Source organism: Podarcis gaigeae, assembly GCF_964106915.1.
Source record: "Podarcis gaigeae genome assembly, chromosome: 5".
Lineage (NCBI taxonomy): Eukaryota > Metazoa > Chordata > Lepidosauria > Squamata > Lacertidae > Podarcis > Podarcis gaigeae.
This window is the reverse complement of record NC_139681.1, coordinates 61357129-61383978: the sequence shown is the minus strand read 5'-3', so window position 1 is coordinate 61383978 and position 26850 is coordinate 61357129. Positions and strand designations below refer to the sequence as shown.

Sequence of the window (26850 nt, the reverse complement as noted above, 5' to 3'; positions counted from 1 at the left end):
TTCATGGCTCTGCATCAGCCGGGAGGGGAGGTCTTGAATGGAGTGCCACAGTGCTCAATCCTTGGCCCTGTTCTGCACAACATCAAATGGTGATGATGTAGAGAGGGTGCTTACCAACTGTGCAGATGATGCAAAGCTGGGAGGTATAGCTAACACCATAGAAAACAAAACCAACATTCAGGATAATCTTGTCAGGCTGGAACACTGGGCCAAAACTATTAAGATTAAACGCTACAGAGAGAAATGTAAAAGGTATCAAAAGTCAATGGCACAAGTATAGAATGGAGCAGATCTGGTTTAGTAACAGTACATGTGAAAGGGATCTAGGTGCCAGCAATATGATGTAGCTGCCTTCACAGAAGCACAGTATTCAGATCCCAAGTAGCATTTCCACTCTGTTCTGCATTGGCCAGCCTGCTTCCAGAGAACCATGTCTAGTTCTGAGTACCACATTTAAAGAAGAACATTAACAATGGTCAGGATGGTGAGGGTTCTGGAAACAAGGTTGTGTGAGGAATGGTTGAAGGAGAAGGTTATCTTTATCTCAGGGAAGATGAGTTTTAGGGGAAGCCTGATAGCCGCCTACAAATACCTGAAGTTCTGTGATGCAGAAGAGAGCAGGACTAAAACCAATGGGTGGAAATTGCAAAGGGACAGATTTTGGCTAAACACTTAAGATCAGCTTACTAGTGAGAAGAGCTGTGTGAAAATTCAACGGGGCTTTCCTTTGCCGAAACACTGAACAAGTGAACATGGTAGATAGGAGAACCAAAATAAAATGGTAAATTGTTTTGAAGGCAATAAAAACACCAGGAGAGGGTAGAAGGACAAAATAGAGACCAGTATACCAACATCCTTTCACAGGCATGGGTGCCATTCCAATGCCTTGAGGGAAAGGAGGGAAAGGAAGCTCTCTAGTGCTCCCTTCTGGTTTCAACTTGAAATTGCTTGGTGGATAAAGATGGAACTTCAAATGATTAAAATGGAAATGAAGTGGATTAGGTTTCTTTCTTCTAAGAAGGAGGAAATCCCACAAGGATTATGAGCATAGCTGTGTTCATGGAATGCTAACATTTACTTCAGCTAGTCATTTACTTTAATTGGAGAAAAAGGCCAGAGAGGGGGGAGAAATGTTTGAAAGCAAGTGATTCCTGGTCTTCCTTAATGCTCTGTAGAAATACCATAGAAGCAGTTTTTGTTTGACTGAAACAAAGGCTCTCTGAGTGTGTGTCTGAGTAAATATTTGAGGTTACGGATTAACTAGCATTCTCAGAGTCTGATGGCAGAAAAGTAGACAACTGTGATTCAGCTGGTGAAATCAGTAAGTCTTTTGGAAGGGTTTTTTCCAGTACTAATTCTCTTTTTTAAAACATTTTTTTAACCTAGTCAAAAACAGAAGAGGTAAAAAGTGGGAGAGATAACAGTGGGAAATCTGGAAAGAGAATCAGCAGTACATTTAGTGTGGCGTTCTCCCCCAAATACATGAGTGTGGTGTTCTTTTTGCTTTGGGAACACACAATATTAAAGACAGTAAAGAACTTGTGTTTTGCATAGAATTTTTTTTAGGAGGATAAATGTGCTACTGTGAAGGCTAAACATAATTTAGTTAAATATATAATGGGAACAGGAGTGGTGGCTGTGGAAAAAATGTTCCAATGTCTGTAGAGTACATAGGTCTAAATATAAGTATGAAACTGTCCACCATACGATATATATGCCTGTGTAAACTATAACAGTTATAAATGTGGAACTGCATTAAATCTTAATACAAATATATAGTGTTATAGGAGCTTGTATTTCCTTAAAACAAATGGTCAGATCTTCGGTGGTTATTCTCTTAGGTGTGTGATGTGTTGTGCAATGTGGAGAATCTTTACCCTCTCGGTGTTTTCAGCTGCCTTCATATTGCCTAGTGGACATGAAGGCTCAGGTATATCCTTCCTCTTTCCTGCATTACTCTTTATCAAATACACTGTGTCCTATGAAATTTCTATGGGTACGATAGTAAGGGCACAAGCCCCAGAGACAGTTGCATTCTCTCTCTATAGAATTCTCTTCAAAATAGTTTCAGATTACATAGGGAGTTAGAATGTTGGTGCTTTCACTTGACATGGAAGCCAGTCTGGGCAAGGAGGGGTGTACAATAGAGTATATCTGATTGCAAAGCACTGTTAGGTAGGCCCCAGTATTCATCAACACTGTTCTGATAGTTTAGTGGCAGCCGTGGCTACCAGTGTGTTTCTGGGCCTAGTTCAGAGTGCTGGTGCCCTAAACGGTTTGGAACTGGATTATTTTGAAGATTTATTTTACCCATATGTCTCTTCTCACTGGTGAAATTGGTTATGTTGGTGAACACATGAGGCAGGGCCTTCCTGCTGTTGGCCCTGCAGTTGTGAAACATCTTTTCAGTTAATATTTCCCTGGCCCCTTCAGGTCTGGCATCCAAGACCTTAAAAACATTTTTCACTGTTGACTTCCCTTAAGCGAATGTTGGTTATCTAATTCAGCATCTTACATATGTTTATTTGACTCCATTCACTCAGTGCTTCATACTCTGATTGCTGTCACATTTCTCTGTGAGGGTTTAACCCTGAAAAGTGACTAATAAATAAATAAACTGCTAAAGTCAACATTATTTTCTCCTTTCCAAGTTTTAGTAATCCCTCAGTATTTAGTGTTTACTATTTTAAAAACTCTTCTCCCTCTCCTCTACATCCATTATATAAAATAAATGGGGAATACACTGTGAATAAGTGACTGCAGATAGCATGATGTTGCTATAAATGGCCCAGATGGATATTTTTGTTTTGTTTTCTGCCTGAAGTATTTTATAGCAGCCAAGAAGCAAATCAAGTGCTGAAAATCCAGAAGCGGGCAAATAGTTTTTTGGAAGAATTAAAGCAGGGCTCATTGGAACGGGAATGCCGAGAGGAAGTATGTGATTTTGAGGAAGCCAGTGAAATATTTGAAACCAAGGAAGCAACAGTAAGTTATTGCTAAAGACTGGGAACTAAGCATTGAATCCCATTGCCACTTGAGGTAAAACAGAAAATGGCGTCCCCTGCCACTGCCACCTCCTCCTCCATTGCTCCTCCCCCCTCCGTTGCCACCTGAGGTGACTAGATGCAGGCCAGGGAAGCCCCAGCACATTGTAGGCAGTGGGGGAGAAAAAAAGAGGTTGGAGAGGTGCAGGTGGCGGTAGCTGTGGCCTCGCTTTTCCAAGTGGCAGCTGTGAATGGCAAATGCAGGAAATTGCAGCGGTGTGCTCCTTGTGGGCCCAGATCTCCTGCCCCTCCCAGCTTGCCCTGCCACCTGAGGCAACTGCCTCACTGAAACTAATGGGTCGGCCACCCCTGTAAAGCAGTAATATGCTTCCCCAAATGCTGAATCTATTCAGCTGTCATGTTTTTTGTGCCAAATTGCGTAGGTGGTCTCCAATAATAATTCGTTCCAAGGAGGTTGATTTTCCTATCTGCACCGAAATGTTGTGTGGCAGAATCCATGTCGAATCATGGAGAAGACTCCATTTCAAGTATTAACCTCGATTTTGTTTCTTTCAGCTGGAGTTTTGGACAAAGTACTTTGGTAAGTAAAGAAGTTTCACCCCTTTGAGTGTAGTGGGAATCTCTGTCTCTTTTTTTCTACCATGTATTTGTGTGTCACCATATTTAAATATGTTTTATTAGGACTTTTCTACAGATTTCCTTAATAGCGAGGTTCGCAGCACACTGGAAGATCTCAACGATTTAACCCTTGGGGGCGAGCACTGAGGTCACAGATTAGCCAATTATTTCTGTAGTTTGGAAGCAGTAGGATACAGGGGAACTTTCCATTGTAAAGTTCCCCTGTATCCTAAGCAAGTTAACGCTTTTGTGTCTGCTAATATTTTCTGTAGATGAAGCATAACCAAGAGAGCAAATTTATATAATGGGGTGATGTAGTTAACTCTTCCCTTGCAAAAAGGCATATGGTCTGGGTTTCCCTGCAAATATGTTTTCAGATGGAGATATGTGTGAATCCAGTCCATGTGTCGATGGATCCTGTCGAGACGGCATTGGACGATTTGACTGCATTTGTAACAAAGGCTGGGAGGGGCGCCAGTGCCAATATGGTAAAATAATCTTCAATTCTCCATTTTACTATCAAAATGCATCTGTTGTTCTTGTATAAGGGGTTTCTCTATTCCTTCGAGTTCAGATTGATAATACAACAATTTCGTATAGAATATGCATGCTGTTCTAAAGCCCCTTTCTTGATGTACACTAACTACAGAACTTGCAAATGGAAAAGTTATGCTTCTTTCTTTTTAAGTAGTGAGAAGTTAAGGACATTCCGCCTGCAGTCAGGTTTACTCCCTCCCCTCCATGAGCAGGAGACACACAGGCTAACATACTACTGGTGCTCAGTTATCAACAAATACTAGCTCTCTAATCCAGCATTAGTAGCGTGTCAGCATGTCCCCAGGGTATTGCTGCAGAGGGAAAGGTCTTACTTGTTGGCACTTTTAAAAAACAAATAAGCAAAAGGTTTGTGTTTGCTAAGGGCCATGGTGGTGGCAACTTTCATCAATGTAAGAGGTGTATATTGTGACTGGTAATCCAATTCATTCAGTAAACATGCTTCTTCATATATAGGCTGTTAAATCTATGTACGTATTGTATTGAGGCAGGAGCCACAGACCCACTAAAAATGGTGGGGGGGGGGCAGCATACAAGTAGAAAGCAATTCTCCAACCTGAGAAGAGTTTTGAAACTACAGATTGAGCTATCTGACAGCCACCAGATCCTAGCCTGACCCACAGTTCAAAGGTGCCCCTTATTAGGTGGGTGCCTGCCTGTAATGGGCAGCCTCTCGCTTCAGGTGAGCTTGGAAGGACAAGCTATGAATCGTGGTGACAGAGGTTCACTCAGTGATGTTTCTGTTTGCATATTGTTTGGGAAAGTGAGGATTCTGTAGTTTTTGCCTTTAAATGCAAACTAAATCAAATTCCTCCCCTATCTCCAGCTGCAACACAGTCAGTCAAGTTTGTTCTCCTGTTGAGTTTGGATTCCACTACCACCCCCAGTAGTTCACTGCGAGGAGAATCATTATTTCCAGCACAGCTCACCATGTTCAGAAAGTTAATGCTGTGTCATAAGAGAGGGAGGAGACAAATGTTCAATAATGAAAAGAATAAGTTCAGCCATCAAATTGTTCTGTTTCTTCACAGTTTAAGAGGAGAAGGTTGAGTGACATAAATAGCTCCTTCAAGGAATAGGACTGCCTCCTTTTAACATGTATTTTACTTCTTTTGATGCCCAGTGGTTGACTACACCAACTGTTCAATTTCCAATGGTGGCTGTGAACATTTCTGTAATGAGGGCCAACAAGACAATGACCAGTACCGCTACTGCAGTTGTGCTTCAGGCTATCGGCTGGCTGATGATTATACTTCTTGTGAACCTGTTGGTAAGAAAGATGGATAAGCACGAGCTTGGCTTTTCAAATCAGAGACAGCCACATTATTTAAGGCATAATTTTATAATTCAGTCTCTTTGCAATATCAGGTATGTGGACCCCCCCCACCTTCCTTCTTCCTGTTCAGTGGCCTGTGGCATCGTGGTATAGCCATGTAATAATAATAATATAATAATAATTTATTATTTATACTTCACCCATCTGGCTGGGTTTCCCCAGCCACTATGGGCAGCTCCCAACAGAATATTAAAAATACAATCAAACATTAAAAACTTCCTGATACAGGGCTGCCTTCAGATGTCTTCTAAAAGTTATGTAGTTCTTTATCTCCTTGACATCTGAAAGGGGGGTGGGGTTCCACAGGGTGGGCGCCCTACCCAGAAGGTCTTCTGCCTGGTTCCTTATAACTTTGCTTCTCACAGTGAGGGAACTGCCAGAAGGCCCTCAGAGCTGAACGATGGGGTCGAGACGCTCCTTCAGGTATACTGGGCCTCTAAATACTATTCAGTAGTATTGCCTCTCTAGCTGCATTCACAAGTATTTAATTGTTACTATGAAGATATAAGAAAGGAAATGAGGGCAGTCCTACCCTTAGGCAAAATGAGGGAGCCAACTCAAGTGGATGCCAGGTACCCACAACCCATGCTATGCTGTGAGAGCGTAAAAAAACATACTTTTTTTTACACACACAGCTTTATTGTGGTCCATAGACCCAAAATACACAGGACAACAATAGAGGGGGGGCTGTATATGTTCAGGAAGTACAATGCACTTAGATGGGGGGGAGGTTGCCATTTTGCAAATAGGAATTAGCTCATGCTTAGATAAGTTCCACGGCATCTTAAACATGTGTACTAGGGCAGTGGTTGCCAACATGTTGCTGGCATGTGCACAGGTGCCCACAGAGGTCTCCCCTGATGTCCACAGTGTCCCCTCTCCCTGCTGAAATTAGATTTAAAAGAAGGGTGGCACGGTGGCCTTTAGTGGGGTGGGATCTGTATGTCCTGCCTTTTATCTGTACAGTGGTACCTCGGGTTACATACGCTTCAGGTTACATACACTTCAGGTTGCAGACTCCACTAACCCAGAAATATTACCTCGGGTTAAGAACTTTACTTCAGGATAAGAACTGAAATCATGCAGCGGCCGCCCAGCAGCAGGAGGCCCCATTAGCTAAAGTGTTGCTTCAGGTTAAGAACAGTTTCAGGTTAAGAACAGACCTCCAGAATGAATTATGTTCTTAACCCGAGGTACCATTGTATAGCTGTGTTTTTAGAATTTTATTGGATGTCTTTAATTTGGGTCACCGTATGAGAAAAAAACCTAATAATAATACATATAAAATTAGGTTGTAGAATTCTGGACTCTACCATCTAAGACTTCAGATGGGGTAATATATTCCTCCATGTTTCTAATAATAACAATAATAACAAGAACAAATTCCCTGCATGTAATAAATTGGCATATTCGGGTGATGGGCTGTAGCTAAAAATATCTCCTGACGGGTTATGTACAATATGCAATTATTATTTTATTTTTTTTTAAATGGATGCACTGAAAATTATTCAAGTCCTCATGCAGTCTGAAGTGCTAGAGCCCAGAATTTTACCACCATGTTAGTAATAATAATTTATTATTACGGTCAAAGACCAGTTCAGAAGCACAACTGAGACTGCTTTCACAAGAGTGAAATAGACATTTAAAACAATATACAATAAACATTAACAGCTTATAGATTAAAATTAAAATAGTCGCATGAGCACAAAAAGACCTAAGGTTAAGCTAACATGCAGATGTTGAATGGCTCTGAGGCATATTTCACATTCTCTGGGTTGTGGATGTTTCCAAGTGGAGGTTCAATTTGGCAACAGAAAATTGGACACCAGGTTGTCATGTTGTTGTTTTTACTTACTTGATTTCCCCCTGAAAGGGTAACTCTGGGTTAAATGGCATTCTGATGACAACATTGTGTGGATGCTGGTGGCGGGGGGACCGCTCACATGCATGAACCCAATAGATCCTATAATAAATGTATTATTGTTTTATTTACTAGATTTATATCCCACCCTTCCTCCCAAGGAAGCCCGCAGCAGCAAACATATGAATAATAAAATGTTCTTATTTGGCATGAAAGAGGCTAAGATTCTGTATATTTTGGCATAACATCTAGTTCTGGTCTCAAAGGTACCAAAGGAGTTAAACAAACAAACAAACACAACTTAAAACATTTTAGTGTGTTATATTATTGCTACAGATTACTTACAAAGCCAAAAGAATTCAGGATTTCCCACAGCTTAAGCTAATGAGAAATTGGGAAGGAGATAGCTTAGATAATTTATACAACTTCCAGAAATCAGCAAAGTAGCTTTGGTGGCTGGGCTGGATTCTTTTTGCCATAAAGTGATAGAAATTGTACAGACCTTCCTAGGTTATCCTTTATTTTGCCTTTCTTTTTTCTTTCTTTTACAGTGGAATTTGCCTGTGGAAAACTCCATAATTTCAGCTATAAGACGGCTAAAGTAATTGGGGGAACACCTGGAAGAAAAGGACAGAGTCCCTGGCAGGTAAGAACTAATAAAAATATTCTGCCTTTGAATGGGCTTGTCAGGCCCTGCTGCTTCTGTCAGTCTCAGTGATTGTCAGAACCCCAGGGGTGTCTCTTATTTTCAGAGACCACCTGGTGAGCCCTTGTTCTTATACTTCTGGCTGCTCATATCATCATTGATCCCACCTGTATTTCTTCAGGTACGGTAAGTGCTCTTTTTTACCCTCTCCTGTCCTGGCTTTCTCTGGTGGATGCAGTACTTGGACTCAGCTCAGTTTTTGCCAAAGGCTTTAATGCATCCATCTCTGTAAGTAAGTTTATGAGGCGCATCAGAAAGACATCTGAAAAGACATCTGAAAATGTTTGTCATTCTAGACCTAGAACAGCAACTTGAGTATATGAGGGATGCTTCCAGATTGTCAGTATTTTGCTGGTGGAATTCATACGCATACTGAAAATTTTAGGTTTGCACAATTATAGTGAATTAAAGTGTTCTGTCGCCCTAGCACAACAAGCATACCTTTTTTAAATTAAAAAAACAGACTTTGTACAGTTAGGAAATGCAATGAAAAGTGTGGGGTGAACAAATGATTAATGGGAAGACATATAAACACCTTGCAAGTAAATCAGAATAAATGAATGATGATGAATGCTCATATAACCTTCCCACAAACAAATTGGAACAAATGCTCAGTAAAGGTCAGATATAATCTAAACTCCACAGAAGCTTTGTGCAAGCAAGTTGGGAGGAATGCTGCATAAATAGCTCATCTGGAGGAACCTAAGTCGGTAGAATAACCAGCACAGATGTATTAGACACACACAGACAAGGATACATGAATGAAGTCAATAGCTTTCTTTCTCTTATTCGTTGCAGGTTATGCTGAGCAATAGTGCAGGCAGATTTTTGTGTGGTGGTGTTCTCATTCACCCCACCTGGGTGCTGACAGCTGCACATTGTTTGAAAAGCCTACGAACAGTCAAACTGACATTTGGTAAGGAGAATCATGACTGCATTTCTTTTTAATATGGGACAGCAAAACCCTCAATCGATACTGTCAGGACTGCCGCTAGGTCCCAGCTCACAGAGGACCAACGCCCAGTGGATGTTATATACAAAAGTCTTTATTAAAGTTTAGTTTCCATTTCCAAGCTCTGGGCGCGCAGACCCACGTCTCGACGCTAGACCGGCTAAGTCCCCTCTGACTCACTGCTCCACCCACACCAGTTTAAGATTCTAGCCCGGCTCCACCTCCTACGCTGTTCTTTCCTTCGCTGGGTCTTTCTGCCCTCTGGGGTTCCCTCCTTCCTGGACTCCTCTGACGCGGAGCCTCCTGAGTCTTGCCCCTCCCTCCAGCGGGCTTTAGGACCTGGCTCCCTTTCTGGGCTCCCTGCTGTGCCGCGCTCCTGTACATTTGAACTTGGCGCGCGCGCCCAGCCGGTGACTTTCCTTCTGACCGTTTCCCCGCTTCCTGATGTGGGCGTTGCCAAACCTGACTCCTCTCCTCCCTCTGGTGGTGAGGACACTGGTCCCGACTCCTGGGACTCCCCCTCCCCACTGCGCTCTGGTGGAGAAGCTGGTCCTGATTTCCAACTGCTGCTCAGGGACTCCCCGCTAGCCCCTTCCTCCTGGGGCTTCCCCCCTGGAGCCCCCTTCGCTCTGGCCACCGGCGCTCCCTTCTGTGAGTCCTCCGATTCGCTAGAGAGGCTTGTGGAATAACTCTGGCCACTGTCACTGCCTGCGCCCCCCCTCGTACTCCTCCTCCTCACTCTCCATTTGCTCCCCCTCCTGTGTCTCTCCTTCTGAACCCCTGACAGATACTATTTAAATTCTTTCAAACTAAGTAATGTCCAAGCCATAGATGCAGGGAGTATGGTCCAGACTAGACTGAAAAGACTAAATGTGGTGACTGGTACTAACACATGTGAACAGATATAAAGATCTGGCCACCTGTTGCTGAAATTATGGAAGTTACCATACTGCAAACCTGATATATGGAACTGACATAAAGGGAATAAAAAATCTATCTTGGGTTTGTGCTGCTTTGGAAAGATAGCAGAAGGAATTAATTTCTGAAAATTCTATGCCTTCTTGAATCTGTATTGAGTAGGGATGGAATTTATACATCAGCAAATCACATGGTAAAACATTTCCTTAGGTTGCAGCTATGGGTTCTGCATGCTGGCATGACTCCTGGTGCTGGTATGACAAAGGCCTTTTGAGTTTAGAGGAAAGACAAGCAAAGGGGGGGCATGTTAGAAGTTATAAACTTTTGCATGATGTAGAAAGGAGAGAGTGTTTCTTCCTCTCTCAGAATAGTTCAATACTTCTTTATACAGTGCATCTTCAAACTATTGAATTCACTCTCACAGGATGTAGTGATAGCCATCAACTTTGGTGACTTCAAAAGAAGGTTAAACAAATTCATGTTAGTTAAGTCCTCCCTCCATTGTAGAAGCCAGTATACCTCTGAATACAAGTTGCTAGGAATTGCAGCAGGGGAGCATGCTGTTGCATTTAAGTCTTGCTTGTGGTCTTTCAGTAGGCATCTCTTGACCCCTCTGACAACAGGATACTGGAATAGACGGGCCTTTGGCCCGATCCAGCAGAGCTCTTGTTGCATCACGATGTTCTCACAGTTAAACAAAACAACAAAACAGTATTTCTGGAAAACAGCTAGTCAGGCATTTCTCCCTGATGTATTGCTTTCTGTATGCAGGAAGGGCACATTCAAGCATATGATCTTTGACCTCTAGTTCTAAGTAGTACAGCCCTACAGTGCACAAAACCATTCTTTTCATTCACTACTTGCTTATGAACGGTAAGAATCCTCTCCCTGGCCATGATTCAGTCCAAATCTGGATATATATTTGCACTCTCTCTTCTTCCTCTATGTGCTTTTTATGGTACAACCTCACTGCTACAAGTACGGTGTGGTATACAATTCTGCTGAATGTACACAAATTCAGCAGAGACACAAGCCTTTTATACTCTACACATAAATTCTGCAGGTATAAAGGCCCTTTTTTATACTGCCACTTGTTCCTGTTATGGATTTGGATTTTGCTGAGCCTGAAATGCAAGAAAAAAATACTACCTCCTCTTTATGAGTTCTGCTAAAGTATTTTGAGAGTGGTAAGGTTGGCTTAGATCCCAAGAGAAAGGACACTTTCCAAGTTTGCCTATTGCCCTTACAGGTAAATATTATCGTCGGCGAATAGAAGAAAGTGAGCAAACTATTTTTGCAGACAAGTTATTGCCTCATGAAAATTACTCTGAACTTACCTCTGAAAATGACATTGCACTGCTGCACCTACAACGCCCAGTTCTTGTCAACAAGTTCACAATTCCTATTTGCCTGCCTTCCAAGAAGCTGGCAGGGCACTTGGAGAGAGAAGCAACACAGGCTGTGGTGACAGGCTGGGGGAGCCAGAGTGAGGACTCGAAGGTGAATTACTCCTCTGTTCTCAATTATATTGAAATCCCTGTGGCATCACGGAATGACTGTGTCAATTCTATGTTGAATTCTGTCTCAGAAAACATGCTCTGTGCTGGGATACTGGGAGATAACCGGGATTCCTGTCATGGAGACAGTGGTGGCCCTATGGTCACCAAATTCAAGAACACCTGGTTCTTAATTGGACTTGTGAGCTGGGGAGAAGGCTGTGGAGCAATTGATAACTTTGGAATCTACACCAAAGTCAGTGCATATCTTGACTGGATCTATCAGCAAATGAAAGATAGCATACTCTCACCAAACACTGTCACAAAAGAAGGATGAGGGAGTACTTTGGCAGTACACTCGGTATGCCCATTGTCTTCTGCTAATAAATACAGAGTATACAAAGTGAGTATGTGTTGTGTGTTGCATTTCTTAAATCAGGAGGTGGACAACTTGTTTGGTTCCAAGGCCACATGCAGGAGTGGCTGGTTGTTGGGAACCGCAGGCCAATCACTGCAGCCACAGCCACCCACATAATAACACGTGTGGGACAGAGTTTGTTGCTATTGTCCATAACGCCACCTCTTTAACCTCTTGACCTTGGAACAGGCTTAGAAGGTCTGTTCTGCCATAGAGACACATTGGAGATGCTGTTGTTCTACTGACCACCCAGTAACCCATTGGCATCACTGGTCAGGCTGACCGAGGTAGTCTCTTGTGCACATTCAGCTTTATGTATCTGGCCAAAAAAAAAAAATTAAAAAGGAGGTGGAAATTGGTTGGGTGTCTGGGGGAAAATGACTTTGGCAATCCTACCTGCCATTGCACACAGTGTATATCGACTATATGTGAGTTTGGCTTCATGCGCTATTCCTGGAACGTAACCCCCATGTAAGTTGCATGTTTACTGTACTTAAAGAACTGGTGGGGAGGAGAAGGTCATATTGTTCCTGAAGAGACTGCCAAGAGCCAAAAGAATTTTGTTGTCTTAATGTTTACATTTTGCATTTCTTGCTTTCATTGTAGTATTTTTAGAACTTTCTCTCCCCTGAGAGGTTTGACTGGCTCCATGTTTATTCTCTTTCTATTTGCCTGGGCCTTTTTAATTTTGTGATTTGTTTTTATGCTGGATTTTTATTGCCTGTTGCAATTTTCTATGTTTTCCAGTTGCTTAATCACTGAGCAAGCCTCTGAAAATGCTTTGAAAATAATTATTAATATAATGTAATATAAATATCTGCCTTGAGCACCTGAGGGAAAGACTGTGTCTCAGCGCACAGTAAACAATATATTCTGTCACCCAGCTCCCAAATACCAAATATTTAACAGTTATAAATATTTCTGCTATAAGCAGAAAATATAAAAATAAATAACTGTGGCTCTGGGGAGGAAGTACGTACATTTGCCTTCCAGAAAACATCTTTTTTGTCTGCAAATAGTAGATGCGTAGAAAGTTTGGTGCAAAAGTTCACAATGCCTTCAGAAGACGTGATTGTGGAAAGCATTTCAGGCAGTGGTTTGTTTATTTATTTAAAGTCTTGATATCTTAATCATATTTCTAGAGTGGTTCACAAAAAAGAATCAAACAATTAAAATGTAAATACCAAAAGAAGAAGCAGGTAAAAGCCACCAAATTATAATAGCACCACAAAACTGAGGGAGGGGTTAGCAACCAGCAGCAGTCAAACTTAGCTCGTTTAGCGGGGAGTTTAAAGGGGGAGGCCCAGAGTTCTGTCTCTTAGTGTGCATAGGACCAGAGACATGGAGGGCGAGGGAGTTGTTGCAGTGACCTGTAACACCTGTGCCACGTTTGTCATTCTGCCAGAGAACAAGCAACAGTACACTTAAGTGCAAGCTGGTTGTCTCGCTGGAAGAGAAGATGCAGCAACTTTAGGCCTGCCTAGCCACACCTCAAGCAACAGGACAAGTTACAGAATTACTTGATAGAACTGAGTTGACTGAGATTGAGCACCAAGATAGATGGGGTCCCCCCAGGGTGGAGAAAGATCGCCCATTGCAAGAGTCTAACCCCTGGAGGAATGTGACGCACAGAAGTAGGACAGTCACAGACCACACTTTGTCATTAGAGTTGCAAAATCGCTTCCAAGCTCTCACCTTGGACACCGATTCTGGGCTAGGACAGCAGTTGCCAACCTTAGAAGACACAAAGGTGGCTATTAAAGGTACAGTGCACAGAACAATTATTGCCACCCCCACCCTCAGTGGAGAAAGAGACAGGATTTGGAGGAGTCTTTTTCCATTCTTGATCTAACCCCATCAGATCCAAGGCTACTGACCATGGATGAGTATGCTGATAACGTACTTGCTACCTTTTGTGTAGACGACATTAGAGAAAGGGAATTGCAGCCTTGAGATGACAAGCTGGGAGGAAGGAGTAGGAAGTACTCAAACCATAAGTTTGTAACTTATCCCAACAATATCAAAATAAGATCCAATAAACAAGAGGGGAAGACTCGAGAACAACAGAAGCAGACCTCAGAACACTCCAAGCAGACTTTGTAAGGCCTATCCCATAGAATGATTCCCGCTATCCCCCAGAGGAGGAGGAGGAGGATAGGTGATGATAGGTGACTCCCTACTGAGGGAAACAGAGGCAGTATTGTGTGGAGGAAACAGGATGTCACAGGAAGTGTGCTGTCTTCCAGGTCCAAAGATTCACAATGTGATGGAGAAGTTGCCAAGTCTTCTAAAGCCCACTGACCACTACCCCTTTCTGATTCATGTGGGTACAAATAATACTGCCACACATAGCCTGCAGCACATAGTGAAGGGACTATGAGACACTGGGAAGGAAGTTAAAGAGATTTGGGGCACAGGTAGCCTTTTTATCACTCCTTCCTGTTGAAGTTAGTGGCCAACGAAGAGAGAGGAAAATACTTGAGGTAAACCACTGGCTGTGCAGGTGATATCATCAGGAAGCAATTGGCTTCTTGGATCATGGTCTCCGCTTCCTTGAAGTAGGACTTCTGACAAGAGATGGGCTGCATCTCACAGCAGTTGGCAAGAATGTGTCTTGGGAATCTGATCAGGAGAGCTTTAAAATAGATCTTGAGGGGCAGAGAGAAAACTATAAGAACGACAAAAGAGCACCTGGCACTGAGGATAATAGCTTAATTGATGCACAGGAAACAGAGGTAGCACTCCAGAAACCTGCTAAAGGGCAAGAAACTACAGGAAGGAAGCAGCTGCAGGGAACAATTCATGGTTTCGGTTGTCTCTACACAAATGCACAGAGTATGGGAATCAAACAAGATGAACTGGAGCTTTTAATACAGGATGGCAAATACGACCTGGTAGGCATTACTGAAACCTGGTGGGATGAGACTCATGACTGAAATGTAGGAATTGAGGGATATAACTTGTTCAAAAGGAAGAGATCAAACAGAAAGGGAGGAGGAGTAGCATTGTATATAAAGGATGTGTACACTTGTGAAGAAATCCATGACCTGGAGCATGAAAAGCAGATTGAGAACATACGGGTAAAAATTGTAGGAAAAGGCCCTCTCTCTGGCAGGCACCTAGCTTAGCTCAGATGGTGGGCACAGCCCTTGGAAGTGTGAACATTTGTATTAAAAAAGCACCATAATTAGAGTACAGTGGTACCTCAGTTTAAGAACAGTCCTGCTTACAAATGGTTCAGTTTACGAACTCCCAAAACAAGTAGTGTCCTGGTTTGTGAACTTTTACCTCAGTCTAAGAATGGAATCCGAATGGTGGAAGGGCACCGGCTGTGGGAGGCCTCATTAGGGAAAGCACGCCTCGGTTTAAGAATGGACTTCCAGAAAGGATTAAATTCGTAAACTGAGGTACCACTGTAATGACATTTTAGGATCTGATGATCAGCTTTTGAATTAAATACTCTCTTCTTTCAGCTGAAAAGGTACCCCATCCAGAGGGCCCAGGCTCCTTTGTCAATATTTGTGGTAGATTAATCATCAACAGATAAATTCCCATAGCTTTCTTTGCTGTTGATCTAAATAGCACTTTGTCCTTCCTAATCAGGTAAGAGACCACAGTCTTTTTATCTCACATTGTCCTGGGGGCTGCTTCCTTTAGGAAAAGGGGTGTTAGATGGAACCTGGAATTTTTATTTTGCACATTTCCTTTCAACATCCATACCATTTCATTTCTGATGAGGTTTCAGTTGCTTGATGCCCTTACCCTGTAAAGATTGGAATTAAATGTGTTACTTGAAAATTTTATCTAGCATCCATCAGTAACTGTAAGAAAGTCAACGGATAAGCTATGCCAATCTGATACCTTCCTCAGACTTCAAACAGGACAGTCAAAGGAACTGGCTTCTCTGCTCAAGATATCAGCTTTACCAATAAAATGCAACTATTCTTTGCTATTTGAGTTTGAACTTAATAGAGGCTTCCATCTTCTCCACATGCAGATTTGACAGTAAGAGCAGAGCAGCTGAGTTACTATTGCAATGCATTAACTGACTGGTTTTAGATGATAGTTAAAATCCTTCAAAGTTGTGAATTGTTCTTGCCTTTTAATCCCTTTATTTTTATATTTGTTTCTCCCTTAATCCAGTCCCTACTCCCCGGTTTTGCTCCCATTTTTCCTGGTTATCTTTCATCTCCTGTGTTTGAGCAATACATTGGTGTTCTTTTTCTTCCACGTGTAGGTAACTTATACGCCAAATCCCGCTAAATAGTCTACCCACTTCAGCTGTATAATGGCTAAAGTTTCCTCAGGTGTGGCCTTGCTTTTACTAGTGTACTCTCTCTACAGCAGCCTACCAAGTTCATTGTCAGGTAGGTACTTACTATCCACAGAGTGCAACTGTGACTGTAGATTGGAGATGGCTTAACCTGTGGTCTTCCATATGTTGTTGGACTCTTTATTTCCCACCAGCCCCAACTAGCATGGCCATTAGTCAGGGGTTGATGGGAGTTGTAGTCCAGCAACAGCTAGAGGGCCACAGGTTAGCTACCGCTACTGTAAAAAAGAGAGGACAATATGAATATCCATACCATAGCTAAGACCTAACACCATCAGTACTTAACTGTAAGTACAAGAGGAATTCCATCCTAAATCACTGTTGTGGCCTCCATTTTACTCGCATAATTTCTACCCTGGGATTAACCCTGGAGTTGCATCACTGTCAGCAAATATTTTCCCCTTTCGCTTACTGTATTACATAAGGGGGTGGGGGAATGACCTAGTGTGCCTCCTACCTAACTTCTTAGCTCTACACACAAGGAGACATGAAACAGAATCCTATCCATGCTTACTTGGAACTAAGTAACATTGTGTTGAGTGTGTTACTTCCTAGTAAACGTGTTTAGGATTTCAGCTTGAATTTTTTTTTTAATGTATTGGGTCTTCAAAGGAAACATGGGAACATAACCCCACCCCCCTGTTAAACACTTTCCTCTACCCAACTGCCTCGCCTAAACCACAGATCCCTATGGGGAAACATTATTCCAAACTTTCAAAAGTGAGTCTAGTGGATGTCACTGTACAATTGATGTTCTGTCATGTATGTGATGAAAGGGTACTAGGCCCAGGGCCGGCACTATGATGAACCACCCTGAGACCTCCGGGTATAGGACGGTATATAAACTCAATAAACAACAACAACAACACGTCACAAGGCCATTGCCTCAGGTGGCGGGATCCTGTTCAGCAGTGGAACAGACTCCCACGAGAGGTGGTGGACGATCCTTCCTTGGAGGTTTTTAAACAGAGGTTGGATGGCCATCTGTCATTGATGCTTTAGCTCAGATTCCTGCATTGCAGGGCGTTGGACTAGATGACGTTTTGGTCCCTTTCCAACTCTATGATTCTGTGATCCAGGAGTGGCAGATCCTGCTACTGAACCTGCTCGTTGTCTGCAGGTGAAGTGGCCGCCACTGGCACGGATGCCAGTGCTGATGCCTGCGGCCTGCCTTGGGAGACGTCTGCTCCAGCAGCTCAGCAACAGCACTTGAAGCCGGAGAGGAGCAGCACTTAGATTAAAAGAAGCCAAAAGACCAAGCCACAACTTATTCAGGGGTCTTCCTGCTTCCAGCTTATCTGATTGGTTTACCTTCTCCTTCTGGCTCTTCTGATTGGTGCTTTTCCCCTGGGTTTCCAGGGCACCCATTCATTTTGTGTCTGATTCTGCTGCTGTTGCTGCTGTCGGGAAAAGCAGGGAGCTGCATTTTGCTATGCTGAGAGACATGGGTGTAGCCAGAATTTATTGGGGGGGACAGGTTTTATGTTGGGGGGGGGAGAGAACTGAGTTATCTGTGACACTGTTGGTCAGTTACTTAATTTTTTTTATTTACTAAATTGTTGGTATAAAATTGCTGAATGAAGTCTGCAGGATTGCAGTTTGAATGGAAGAATCAAGGTTCATAGTGCCAGCTCATTTTGCTTTCATACCGGTAGTTTTTCTGAGAAAAGACGAGGCAAGCCAAATCCTGAGAATTCATAAACGTGCCAACCATTTCTTGGAGGAGGTTCGCCAAGGAAATATGGAAAGAGAATGCAATGAAGAAAGGTGTTCGTTTGAAGAGGCAAGAGAGATTTTCAAATCAGAGGAGAAAACGGTGAGGAATTGAACTTGAGGAAATCTAATGCTGGTTTGGACACTTGTGAAATACAATGAGATATACCTATCCAAATACCCCACAGAGTCAATCACATCAGATGGGCATAGAATAGTCTGCTGACCCACTCATATGGATCAGCATCATAATTGTTTGTTTGTAATTATTTGCTACCCCACTCTTTAGCTGGAAAACCTTCCAGAGCAACTTGCACATTTTTTAAAAATGAACACCGTCCCTGCCCTCAGGTTTACAGTCTAAAAGACGTATGGAAGAAAGGATGGCAAGGAAGAGGGGGGAAATAGTTAGAAAATATATAACTCAAACTCATAACTTACTAAAATCAACAAATAAAATCAATGATTAAACATAACGAAAGTGTCTTGCCTTACCCATACTCTCAAGTATGATGGGTGGGGCTTTACACCCACTTCCGCAGGTTCTACGGAATGTCATACTAAAGAGGTAGGTGGGGTCACTGCCTATTTTCTCTCCTATGACCCAGACCCAGTATGAATGGGATCAATGTACTATGTAAGAACCTGAGTTAGTAAGGCAAAGATTTGTAGCATTGGAACAATGGGGGTGGCAATATATAGAAGTAGGCAGTTTCATCCATCAGAAGTATCTTAATTTAACTAATACAGAAAATCATTTATATAATTTTTTTTTAAAAAAAATGGAAAGTCCTTTCTGCTTACCCAGCCTGTTTACCCAATATTTTATTTTTTACCATTTTCCAGGTGGAGTTTTGGTTCATGTACAACAGTAAGAGATTTTCATTTCCTTCTTTTTTGTGCTGTCAACTGGTTCCTAATGCAAAGTGAAGGCCAGTAAAGCCCTCAGAAGTTTCCTTTGGTCTCATCCCTCTTGATCTTCCATTGTTCATTGAATACATTTTTGTTTCTGCCAGGCTTTTGGCTTGCTAGGCTGAGGATTTTTTTAAATGTATACTGACATGTGTTAGGTTATTTCCCCCATCTCCCTTGTTTAAGTGTCACAAAGTTTTACCGACATTAATTTTGTATGTAATTTTAATGTTATAACTGTGTTGTGTATTGCAGAGCGTAAAGCATTTAAATAAATAAATACCTCTCTCCCCCTCAAGGCCATCTTTTTAATGCCTTGATTTTTATCACAAGCTTCTCTCCTTACATACAGATTTGGACACTTGTAAAGAGAATCCCTGTAAGAATGGTGGCATCTGCAAGGTTAAACGCTATATAACTGTTTGCACTTGTCCTCCCAGATTTGGAGGGAGCCACTGTGAAATAGGTGAGCACAGAATATGGGCTGATATGAACGTTTGCTACCTTGTTTGCCTAAGATATTTATATACCAGCCAATAACACTGAATGGCTTAAGTACAAAACTGAAAGCAGTTCAATGCACATTTAAAACATATGGCTTCCTCCAGAAAATCCTGGGAACTGGAGTTTGTGTTCAATGCACATTTAAAACATATGGCTTCCTCCAGAAAATCCTGGGAACTGGAGTTTGTTAAGGGTGCTGGGAACCTTTATCTCTGAGGGATATATTACAGTTTCCAGACTTCTTTGGCAGAAATCCTTCTGTTGCCCGTGTAGCTGCATTACAGCACCTGTTGCTATTATGTAATAGCATCTATGACATGTTATGTATAATGACTGCCTATTCTGCAGCCATATCATAGCATCCATTACACATGATAAATAATGATCCAAAATAAAATGTATACTTCTAATGCAGAGAAATCTGAATGCTGGTACAAGAATGGTGGCTGCTGGCAATATTGCCATGACAATGAACGTTCGCTTCAAGTGACCTGTTCCTGTGCGTTGGGATATACACTAAGTGAAGATGGGGAGAGGTGCACACCGTCAGGTACTTAATACTGATTGAGATGCCCCTGTTTTGGAATAGCGCTTTCCATCTTACAAAATGCTTCATTCTCATTTTTCCCCCCTGCTGCTGAAAGTTGAAGCAATGTTGGCTTGCTCCTACCTACTTAGAATGAGTTTATAATTCTGTGAAAAGTATCTCCTACATTCATACCAGCACTATCATTCTAGCAACTTAGATACCATATTAATTGAATGCTTCATTGTTTGCCTAGGGCCAAGCCTGCATTTTGTGAACACCCAGAGCCAAACATCCCACTAAAAAGAACTGTATCTTGCAGCATGTTTTTATTTGCTATGCAATTGTAATTGCACCTGCTGCCACTTAATGGCTACTCCAAATTATTAATTCAGCTTTCCACCCCCATAAGGAATTTCCAAACAGCTGATTCCCGTCTGATGCATCCAGTGTGTTTTTTTCTCTTAAAAAATGTTTAGGGGTACAGTGGTGCCTCGCAAGACGAAATTAATCCGTTCCGCGATTCTCTTTGTCTAGCGGTTTTTTCGTCTTGCGAAGCAAGCCCATTGACAGCTTAGCGGATTAGCGCTATTAGCGGTCTAGCGGCTTTTAGTGATCAGCTGAGAAGCGGCTTATCAGCGGAACAGCTGATAAGCGGCTTAGCGCTTAGGGAAAGGGCGGAAAAAAGCGGGGGGGAAACGTGGGAACTCGCAAGATATTTTCGTCTTGCGAAGCAACCCCATAGAGAAATTCGTTTAGCGAAGCGCCTCCAAAAACAGAAAACCCTTTCGTCTAGCGGGTTTTCCGTCTTGCGAGGCGTTCGTCTTGTGGGGCACCACTGTACTCTCATTTTCCTACTCATATTGAAATACAATGAGACCAAACTTAGATTTTCAAAATGTTTAGGGGTATGCATACCCCTGCATCCGTCCCCGTCCCCCAGGGGAAAAAACCACTAGATGCATCACACCACCAACCTTTAGGCTCTCTGTTTCCCAATACTAATTCACACCCTTCAGAAATGGGAACAAATTATCCTGGCCTATCTGTACATTACTGTGTTTTTGAATGCTTATTATTTACATGTATATCCTGCGTTTCCACCTAGGCCCTTAGGGCAAAGTGCATGGTTCTCTCTTTTATTTTCATACCAATCATTTGAGGTAGTAACATAGGTTGGAACCACTGGCCTAAGGTCACCTAATGAACTTCATGGCTGAGGAGGAATTTGAACCTGGGACTTCCCAACCCTATCTCTAAGGATTTGGTACAGTTAAGGAGGTGGGGAATGTTTCTCCCCCCCCCTTTTTTTCATTGATTCAGAAGGGATGGGGCAAAAATCTTCTGAGGTGTTGAAAGTGATTATTCTTCCTTAGGTTCCTCACTTTTCATGTTACAAGCTATGGGATATAAATGCCAGGAAATGTCATGTGGTATTGCCACCTTCATTTACTTGTCTAAACAGACTGCTTTACACACAGCAAATTTGTCTAATCCCACCCCTTTTAAGATCGCTTTCCCTGTGGACTGGTTAAGAGATCAACACGCTCTAACAAGGAAGGATCAGAAGAGTACAACCAAACTATTGCTTGGGATATGACTGGGACGGTTACAAGAGTTGCTCAGGAGAACGTGGCCCACTGGAATCAGTCATTGGCTTTCAACTCCTCAGCAAGCCTGAATGACACAATGGAGGGAGAGGCTGAGGAAGAAGGCACTGAAGAGATGAAAGGAAACTTCACAGACTCCTTCAGCTGGCTCAACTTCAATGACACTGCTGAAATGGATGGTTCCAGGGTAGTTGGAGGCTCGTTCTGCCGCCCAGGAGGCTGTCCCTGGCAGGTACAGATAATGTTTTGACAAAATTGCCTCACTTTACATTGTTGTAGTTGTGCAATGGCAGGGCCGGGTCATATGGCCAGTGAATTAACTTTAAACAAACAGCAAAATAGCACTGTGTCTGCACAGTGAGCATCTGTCATCACCTCCCCTTCAACAGCATGGCTCCATCTGCACTGTACATTTAAATCTCTTTAAAGAGCCATGGCTTCTCCCAAATAATCCTGGGAGCTGTACTTTGATAAGGGTGTTGAGAATTGTTAGGAGACCTCTGTTCCCCTCAGAGAGCTGTAATTCCCAGTTTCACGAGAAGAGGGAGTGATGGTTAAACTACTCTGGAAATTGCACCCTGAGCAAACCACAATTATTTGGGGGGAAAGCATGGCTTTTTCAAGTGGTGTGATCCTGCTTCAAATGTATAATGCAGATGGGCCTTTGTTGGAACATTGTCCCCTAATGTCTGTTTGCTTGATCCTGTGGGAAGCTGCAAATGTATCCCACATACGTAGAGACATTTGCTGCACATCATTATATCTCTCTATAAGACCCCCTTCTTGCTTTTTGTTTCACAGCTAAATAACTGAATTACCTTTAAAGAAAATTCCCATACATATATTCTTTCAGCTCTCCCTACATTGCTGGTTATTGATCTCCTTTCCTTGGGTTTTTGTTTTCTTTCCATAACTTGTTTAAGGTTTCTATCTGAACATGCCTGCAGTAGTAGTAGCAGTAGTAGCAGTAGCAGTAGCAGCAGTAGCAGCAGCAGCAGCAACAACAACAATCTTATATGCCTCCATCTGATTAGGTTGCCCCATCCACTCTGGGTAGCTTCCAGGAATTAAAATATGAAACACAGTAAAACATCAAACATCAAAAACTTCCCTATACAGGGCTGCCTTCAGATGTCTTCTGAAAGACTGATAGTTGTTTACAGTATTTCCTCAACGTCTGAACGGAGGGTGTTCCACAGGGCAGGCACGAGTGCTGTGTAGAGTGTATGCATATTTGATTGTGTGAATCAACAGTGTTACTTCTCCCCGCAGGTACTGCTCCAAAATAAGAGAGGTTACGGTTTTTGTGGTGGCAGCTTAATCAGCAGTCGGTGGGTGCTCACTGCAGCACACTGCCTGGATACAGTTATCCCACATCAAGTTACTGTAGGTGAGCCACAAGGACAATCAAAAGATTGCATGGTTTGTTCTTTTCCAAGCATGCCCCCAAGAAGATACAATGAGCTCTTACATCTATCATTGTTTCACTATTTTTTTTAAAGAGCCTTCAAGGTCATTGAGATTAGTGCATATAATTACAAACTTTTCCAACGTTGTTATCAGACCCAACAAATTGCCAGTTTTTAAGTTAAACTTGTAGGTGCACTTTCATGGAAGACTTGATATTGAAGTGCAATACAGCAAACCTGCAATTTACAGTGGTACCTCTAGTTACAAACTTAATTTGTTCTGGAGGTCCATTCTTAACCTGAAACTGTTCTTAACTAGAGGCGTGCTTTCGCTAATGGGGCCTCTTGCTGCCACTGTGCCGCCGGCACATGATTTTTGTTCTCATCCTGGGGCAAAGTTCTCAACTCGAGGTAACTCTTCCAGGTTAGCAGAGTTTGTAAACTGAAGCATTTGTAACCTGAGGTGTTTGTAACTCAAGGTACCACTGTATGGGAAAAATGACTTTGGCAATGGCACCTGCCATTGAACCCAATGTTTTTTTTAATACACAGATGCCCCGTGCCCCCACCCCCACCTGTGTGTGACAGCGTATACCTCCAGTGCCAGGAAGGAAATAGATAGATAGATAGATGATAGATAGATAGATAGATAGATAGATAGATAGATAGATAGATAGATGATGATAGATAGATAGATGATAGATAGATGATAGATAGATAGATAGATAGATAGATAGATAGATAGATAGATAGATATAGATGATAGATGATGATGATAGATAGATAGATGATAGATAGATAGATAGATAGATAGATAGATAGATAGATAGATGATAGATGATGATAGATAGATAGATGATAGATAGATAGATAGATAGATAGATAGATAGATAGATAGATAGATAGATAGATAGATGATAGATAGATATAGATAGATAGATAGATAGATAGATAGATAGATAGATAGATGATAGATGATGATGATAGATAGATAGATAGATGATAGATAGATAGATAGATAGATAGATAGATAGATAGATAGATGATAGAATCATACCAGGAAATGGCAAGAGAGAGCTACAGAAAAGTTCCCCAGAGCCTGAAGAGGATGTCAGTTTGGGTGGAGGAAGAGACTGAAGGCATAGTGGGGCTTTGTTTAGGCTGCTTAGCTGCCCCACCTAACAGTTGTTGTGTGGGGTAGTGCAGCAGCAGCTGCTGCTTTTCCACGCATACTCCAGCTTCCAGCCAACCCAAGAGCTTCAACTCCAGATATTTTGGTATGGACTGGGGAGAGAGCTGGAGAGCAGGAAGAAAATGGGCATTTAGAGATTTTTTAGAGGGTGCTCCCCACTTATGCGATTTTCGCTTATGTGCCCAGGGTCCTGGAACGTAACCCTTGTGTAAGTGGGGAGACACCTGTACACAGTTTTGGCTTTTGGTGTGATCCCTGGAACCTAATACCCACATAAGCTGCAGACTTATGGCAGAACATTAATTGAATAAGAGACTGTGACTTAAAACATTTTGGTTCTGCACACTAAAATTGGTTTCTTTGGATCCTTTTCCTATTTATTTAAAAATCAGCTTTAATTCCCTGCCCCCTATCGTGCTTCCATTAGGAACAACTAACTACACAAAGGTATCACACTCTTCTTACATTTCATTTGCCTTTCAGGAGATTTTGACAAACATCAGCGAGAACGGCATGAACAAAAGGTGGGAGTTCGACAGTACTGGAAACATCCTCAGTATGACTCTACAAACTTCAACAATGATATTGCGTTGATCCAGCTGACCAGCAGTGTGGTTTTCAGCGAGCACGTACTCCCCATCTGCCTTCCTAACCCTCAGCTAACTACTTTACTGATTGGAGAGGGGGCATCAGGAATGGTTAGTGGATGGGGTGCTACACATAGCAAGGGTAAGTCAACTCGCTTCCTCATGAAAGTCAGCTTGCCTATTGTGAGCGCAGACACTTGCCGGCCGTCAACCGAGAAGCTCATCACTGACAACATGTTTTGTGCAGGCTATACTGAAGAAGCACAAGATGCTTGTAAAGGAGACAGTGGAGGACCATTTGCTGTAGCTTATCGCAGCACTTGGTATCTCCTGGGGATTGTCAGTTGGGGGGAAGGCTGCGCCGAAGTGGGAAAATATGGGGCTTACACACGAGTATCCAACTATATTTCATGGATAAAAGAAACCATTGAAAGCACGACTGATTCGGAAGGACTTTCACGTTCCCTGTAACGGAAGCAATTTTTTAGTATACTCTCTCCACATTTGATAACTATTTGCAAGTACTTGTGTACAGAGTTAACACTGCAGGACCGCTTCCTCAGCTGTTCTTGAAAGTTGCTCCAGTATCCAGAAATATGAGGCATGGGAGAATTTACACACACATCTTCAGCTGGGGATAACTTTATTTTAATAACTTTTTTAAAATGAAGATTTTGTAGCCAATTTCCTTTGAGTAATAGTGTGTAGTAAGTTTAGTTCACTGTTCTACACACATACATCTTGCAGGAGTCTTGAAGCAGTAACCAGGATATGAAAGAGGACTCAAGCAATCAATGTTACCTAGCCATGGCAATTTATTTCTCATAATTATTCCAACTTAAACTTCATTAAATATCTAGTCTGCAGCCCCCCACCTTACTGAGCATGGTGACTTAAGTAACCCCAAATACTTTACGAAGTAACAGTCGTATTTTTGGACTTGTTTTTGAACGTAAGAATTGTAGGCAATTGCTGTTTTGCATGGGAAATGTATGTATACTTGGTCTGTCGTGTCAGGGATTCTCCCTGGCACCCATTCAGATTAATGGCATAAAAAAAAAATCATTAAATTAATTTTCAAGTGTCCAATATGGAAAGTTATTCTGGCATAGACTTAGCCACTTATGTTACTATACTGTTTTTTTCTTTCTTTCTTTCTTTTTCTTCAACAACACAGGAGAGGTATAATTCCTTTAAATTCTCTAGAGCAGGAATAGCTAGCTTTCTTTGGCCAAAGGGCCATCTTCACACAATGGGGTGTAGCCAATTCTCTTTTCTGCTGATCTGTGGAGACTGATGAACAATGAGGGGGCAATTTACATCCACAGCAGGGAGCTGCTCAGAGAGACACTGATCTCACCACCCACCCATGTGTCGTGTCTAAATTTATTTCATTTTGCTTCTATAAATATACTATCCATGTCTTCGGGGGTGGACTGTGCCACCAGGCTAGGGATGGATCTCTCTAATACCAGAAGTATTACTAGTATATGTTTGTGCTCAGGCACATTTCAGATATAACAACCTTGCGTCTGATAAACCGATTTATTTCAACCAGTACTAACTAGTGTGCTGCCACTCTCCTCAGAAGGCAATTCCCTCTGGGTTTGCTAAACTACCGTTTCCACTTATGTTCAATCCAGGAAACTGGGGATTTAAATAAACCAAGATTTCAAGCCATGGCTTTGCCCCTGTTTACATGCCAGGTCTAAAACTGATTTAATCTCTGCTTTTCAGTTTACATATAACGAAGAGGAAACTGGTTCAACAAATGACATTGCATTAAGACATGGATTTTTGTGACGTTCTCACGATTATTCAATTATTGTAAATTATATTTTATAACAAAGATCGCTTATAGAAAGCTTTTGAAATTAAAAGCGATTTTTCCTCATTCTCATCATCAATGTTACAGAGCAAAGGAAGAACAGGCAGTTATATAACCTGATAGCAGAATTCCATCAGACAAAAACAGCAGCAAAGTATTTTCTTCAAGTCCACTTAGATTTCTAGTATCCCACGTGTACCTTTCTCTTGTATAAAGAAGGGGATGTGTTCAATGCTGTACAAGAAAACACCTGCTTGTGCAACAGAACGTCAGTGCCCCCTGCACTCCTAACCCTCTGTATCAGATTTCTGAGAGGGGTGCAGGGTAGAGAGAAGGGTAAGTCCACTCATGAATCACTAAATGCAATTCCA

The 26850-nt window shown here is 42.1% G+C and overlaps 1 protein-coding gene across 1 annotated transcript; it reads left to right on the top strand.

Moving 5' to 3' along the window:
- Positions 1-992: 992 nt before the first annotated feature.
- Positions 993-26330, top strand: PROC (protein C, inactivator of coagulation factors Va and VIIIa). The gene is made up of 16 exons (XM_083738613.1): positions 993-1321; positions 1842-1930; positions 2825-2985; positions 3561-3585; positions 4001-4111; positions 5302-5448; positions 7927-8021; positions 8880-8997; positions 11201-11782; positions 17854-18014; positions 18758-18782; positions 19176-19289; positions 19743-19877; positions 21364-21695; positions 22736-22853; positions 24548-26330. Exons 2-16 carry the CDS (start codon positions 1849-1851, stop codon positions 25120-25122), a joined length of 2781 nt encoding a protein of 926 aa, XP_083594739.1. The 5' UTR covers positions 993-1321; positions 1842-1848; the 3' UTR covers positions 25123-26330.
- The last annotated feature ends 520 nt before the right edge of the window (positions 26331-26850 follow it).

Bases quoted from the DNA above. Each gene is read 5' to 3' on its own strand.
- PROC (XM_083738613.1), top strand. From the start codon at position 1,849: ATGTGTTGTGCAATGTGGAGAATCTTTACCCTCTCGGTGTTTTCAGCT. The intron at 2,986-3,560 runs GTAAGTTATTGC...TGTTTCTTTCAG, and splicing joins TTGAAACCAAGGAAGCAACA to CTGGAGTTTTGGACAAAGTA. The intron at 19,290-19,742 runs GTGAGCACAGAA...CTTCTAATGCAG, and splicing joins AGGGAGCCACTGTGAAATAG to AGAAATCTGAATGCTGGTAC.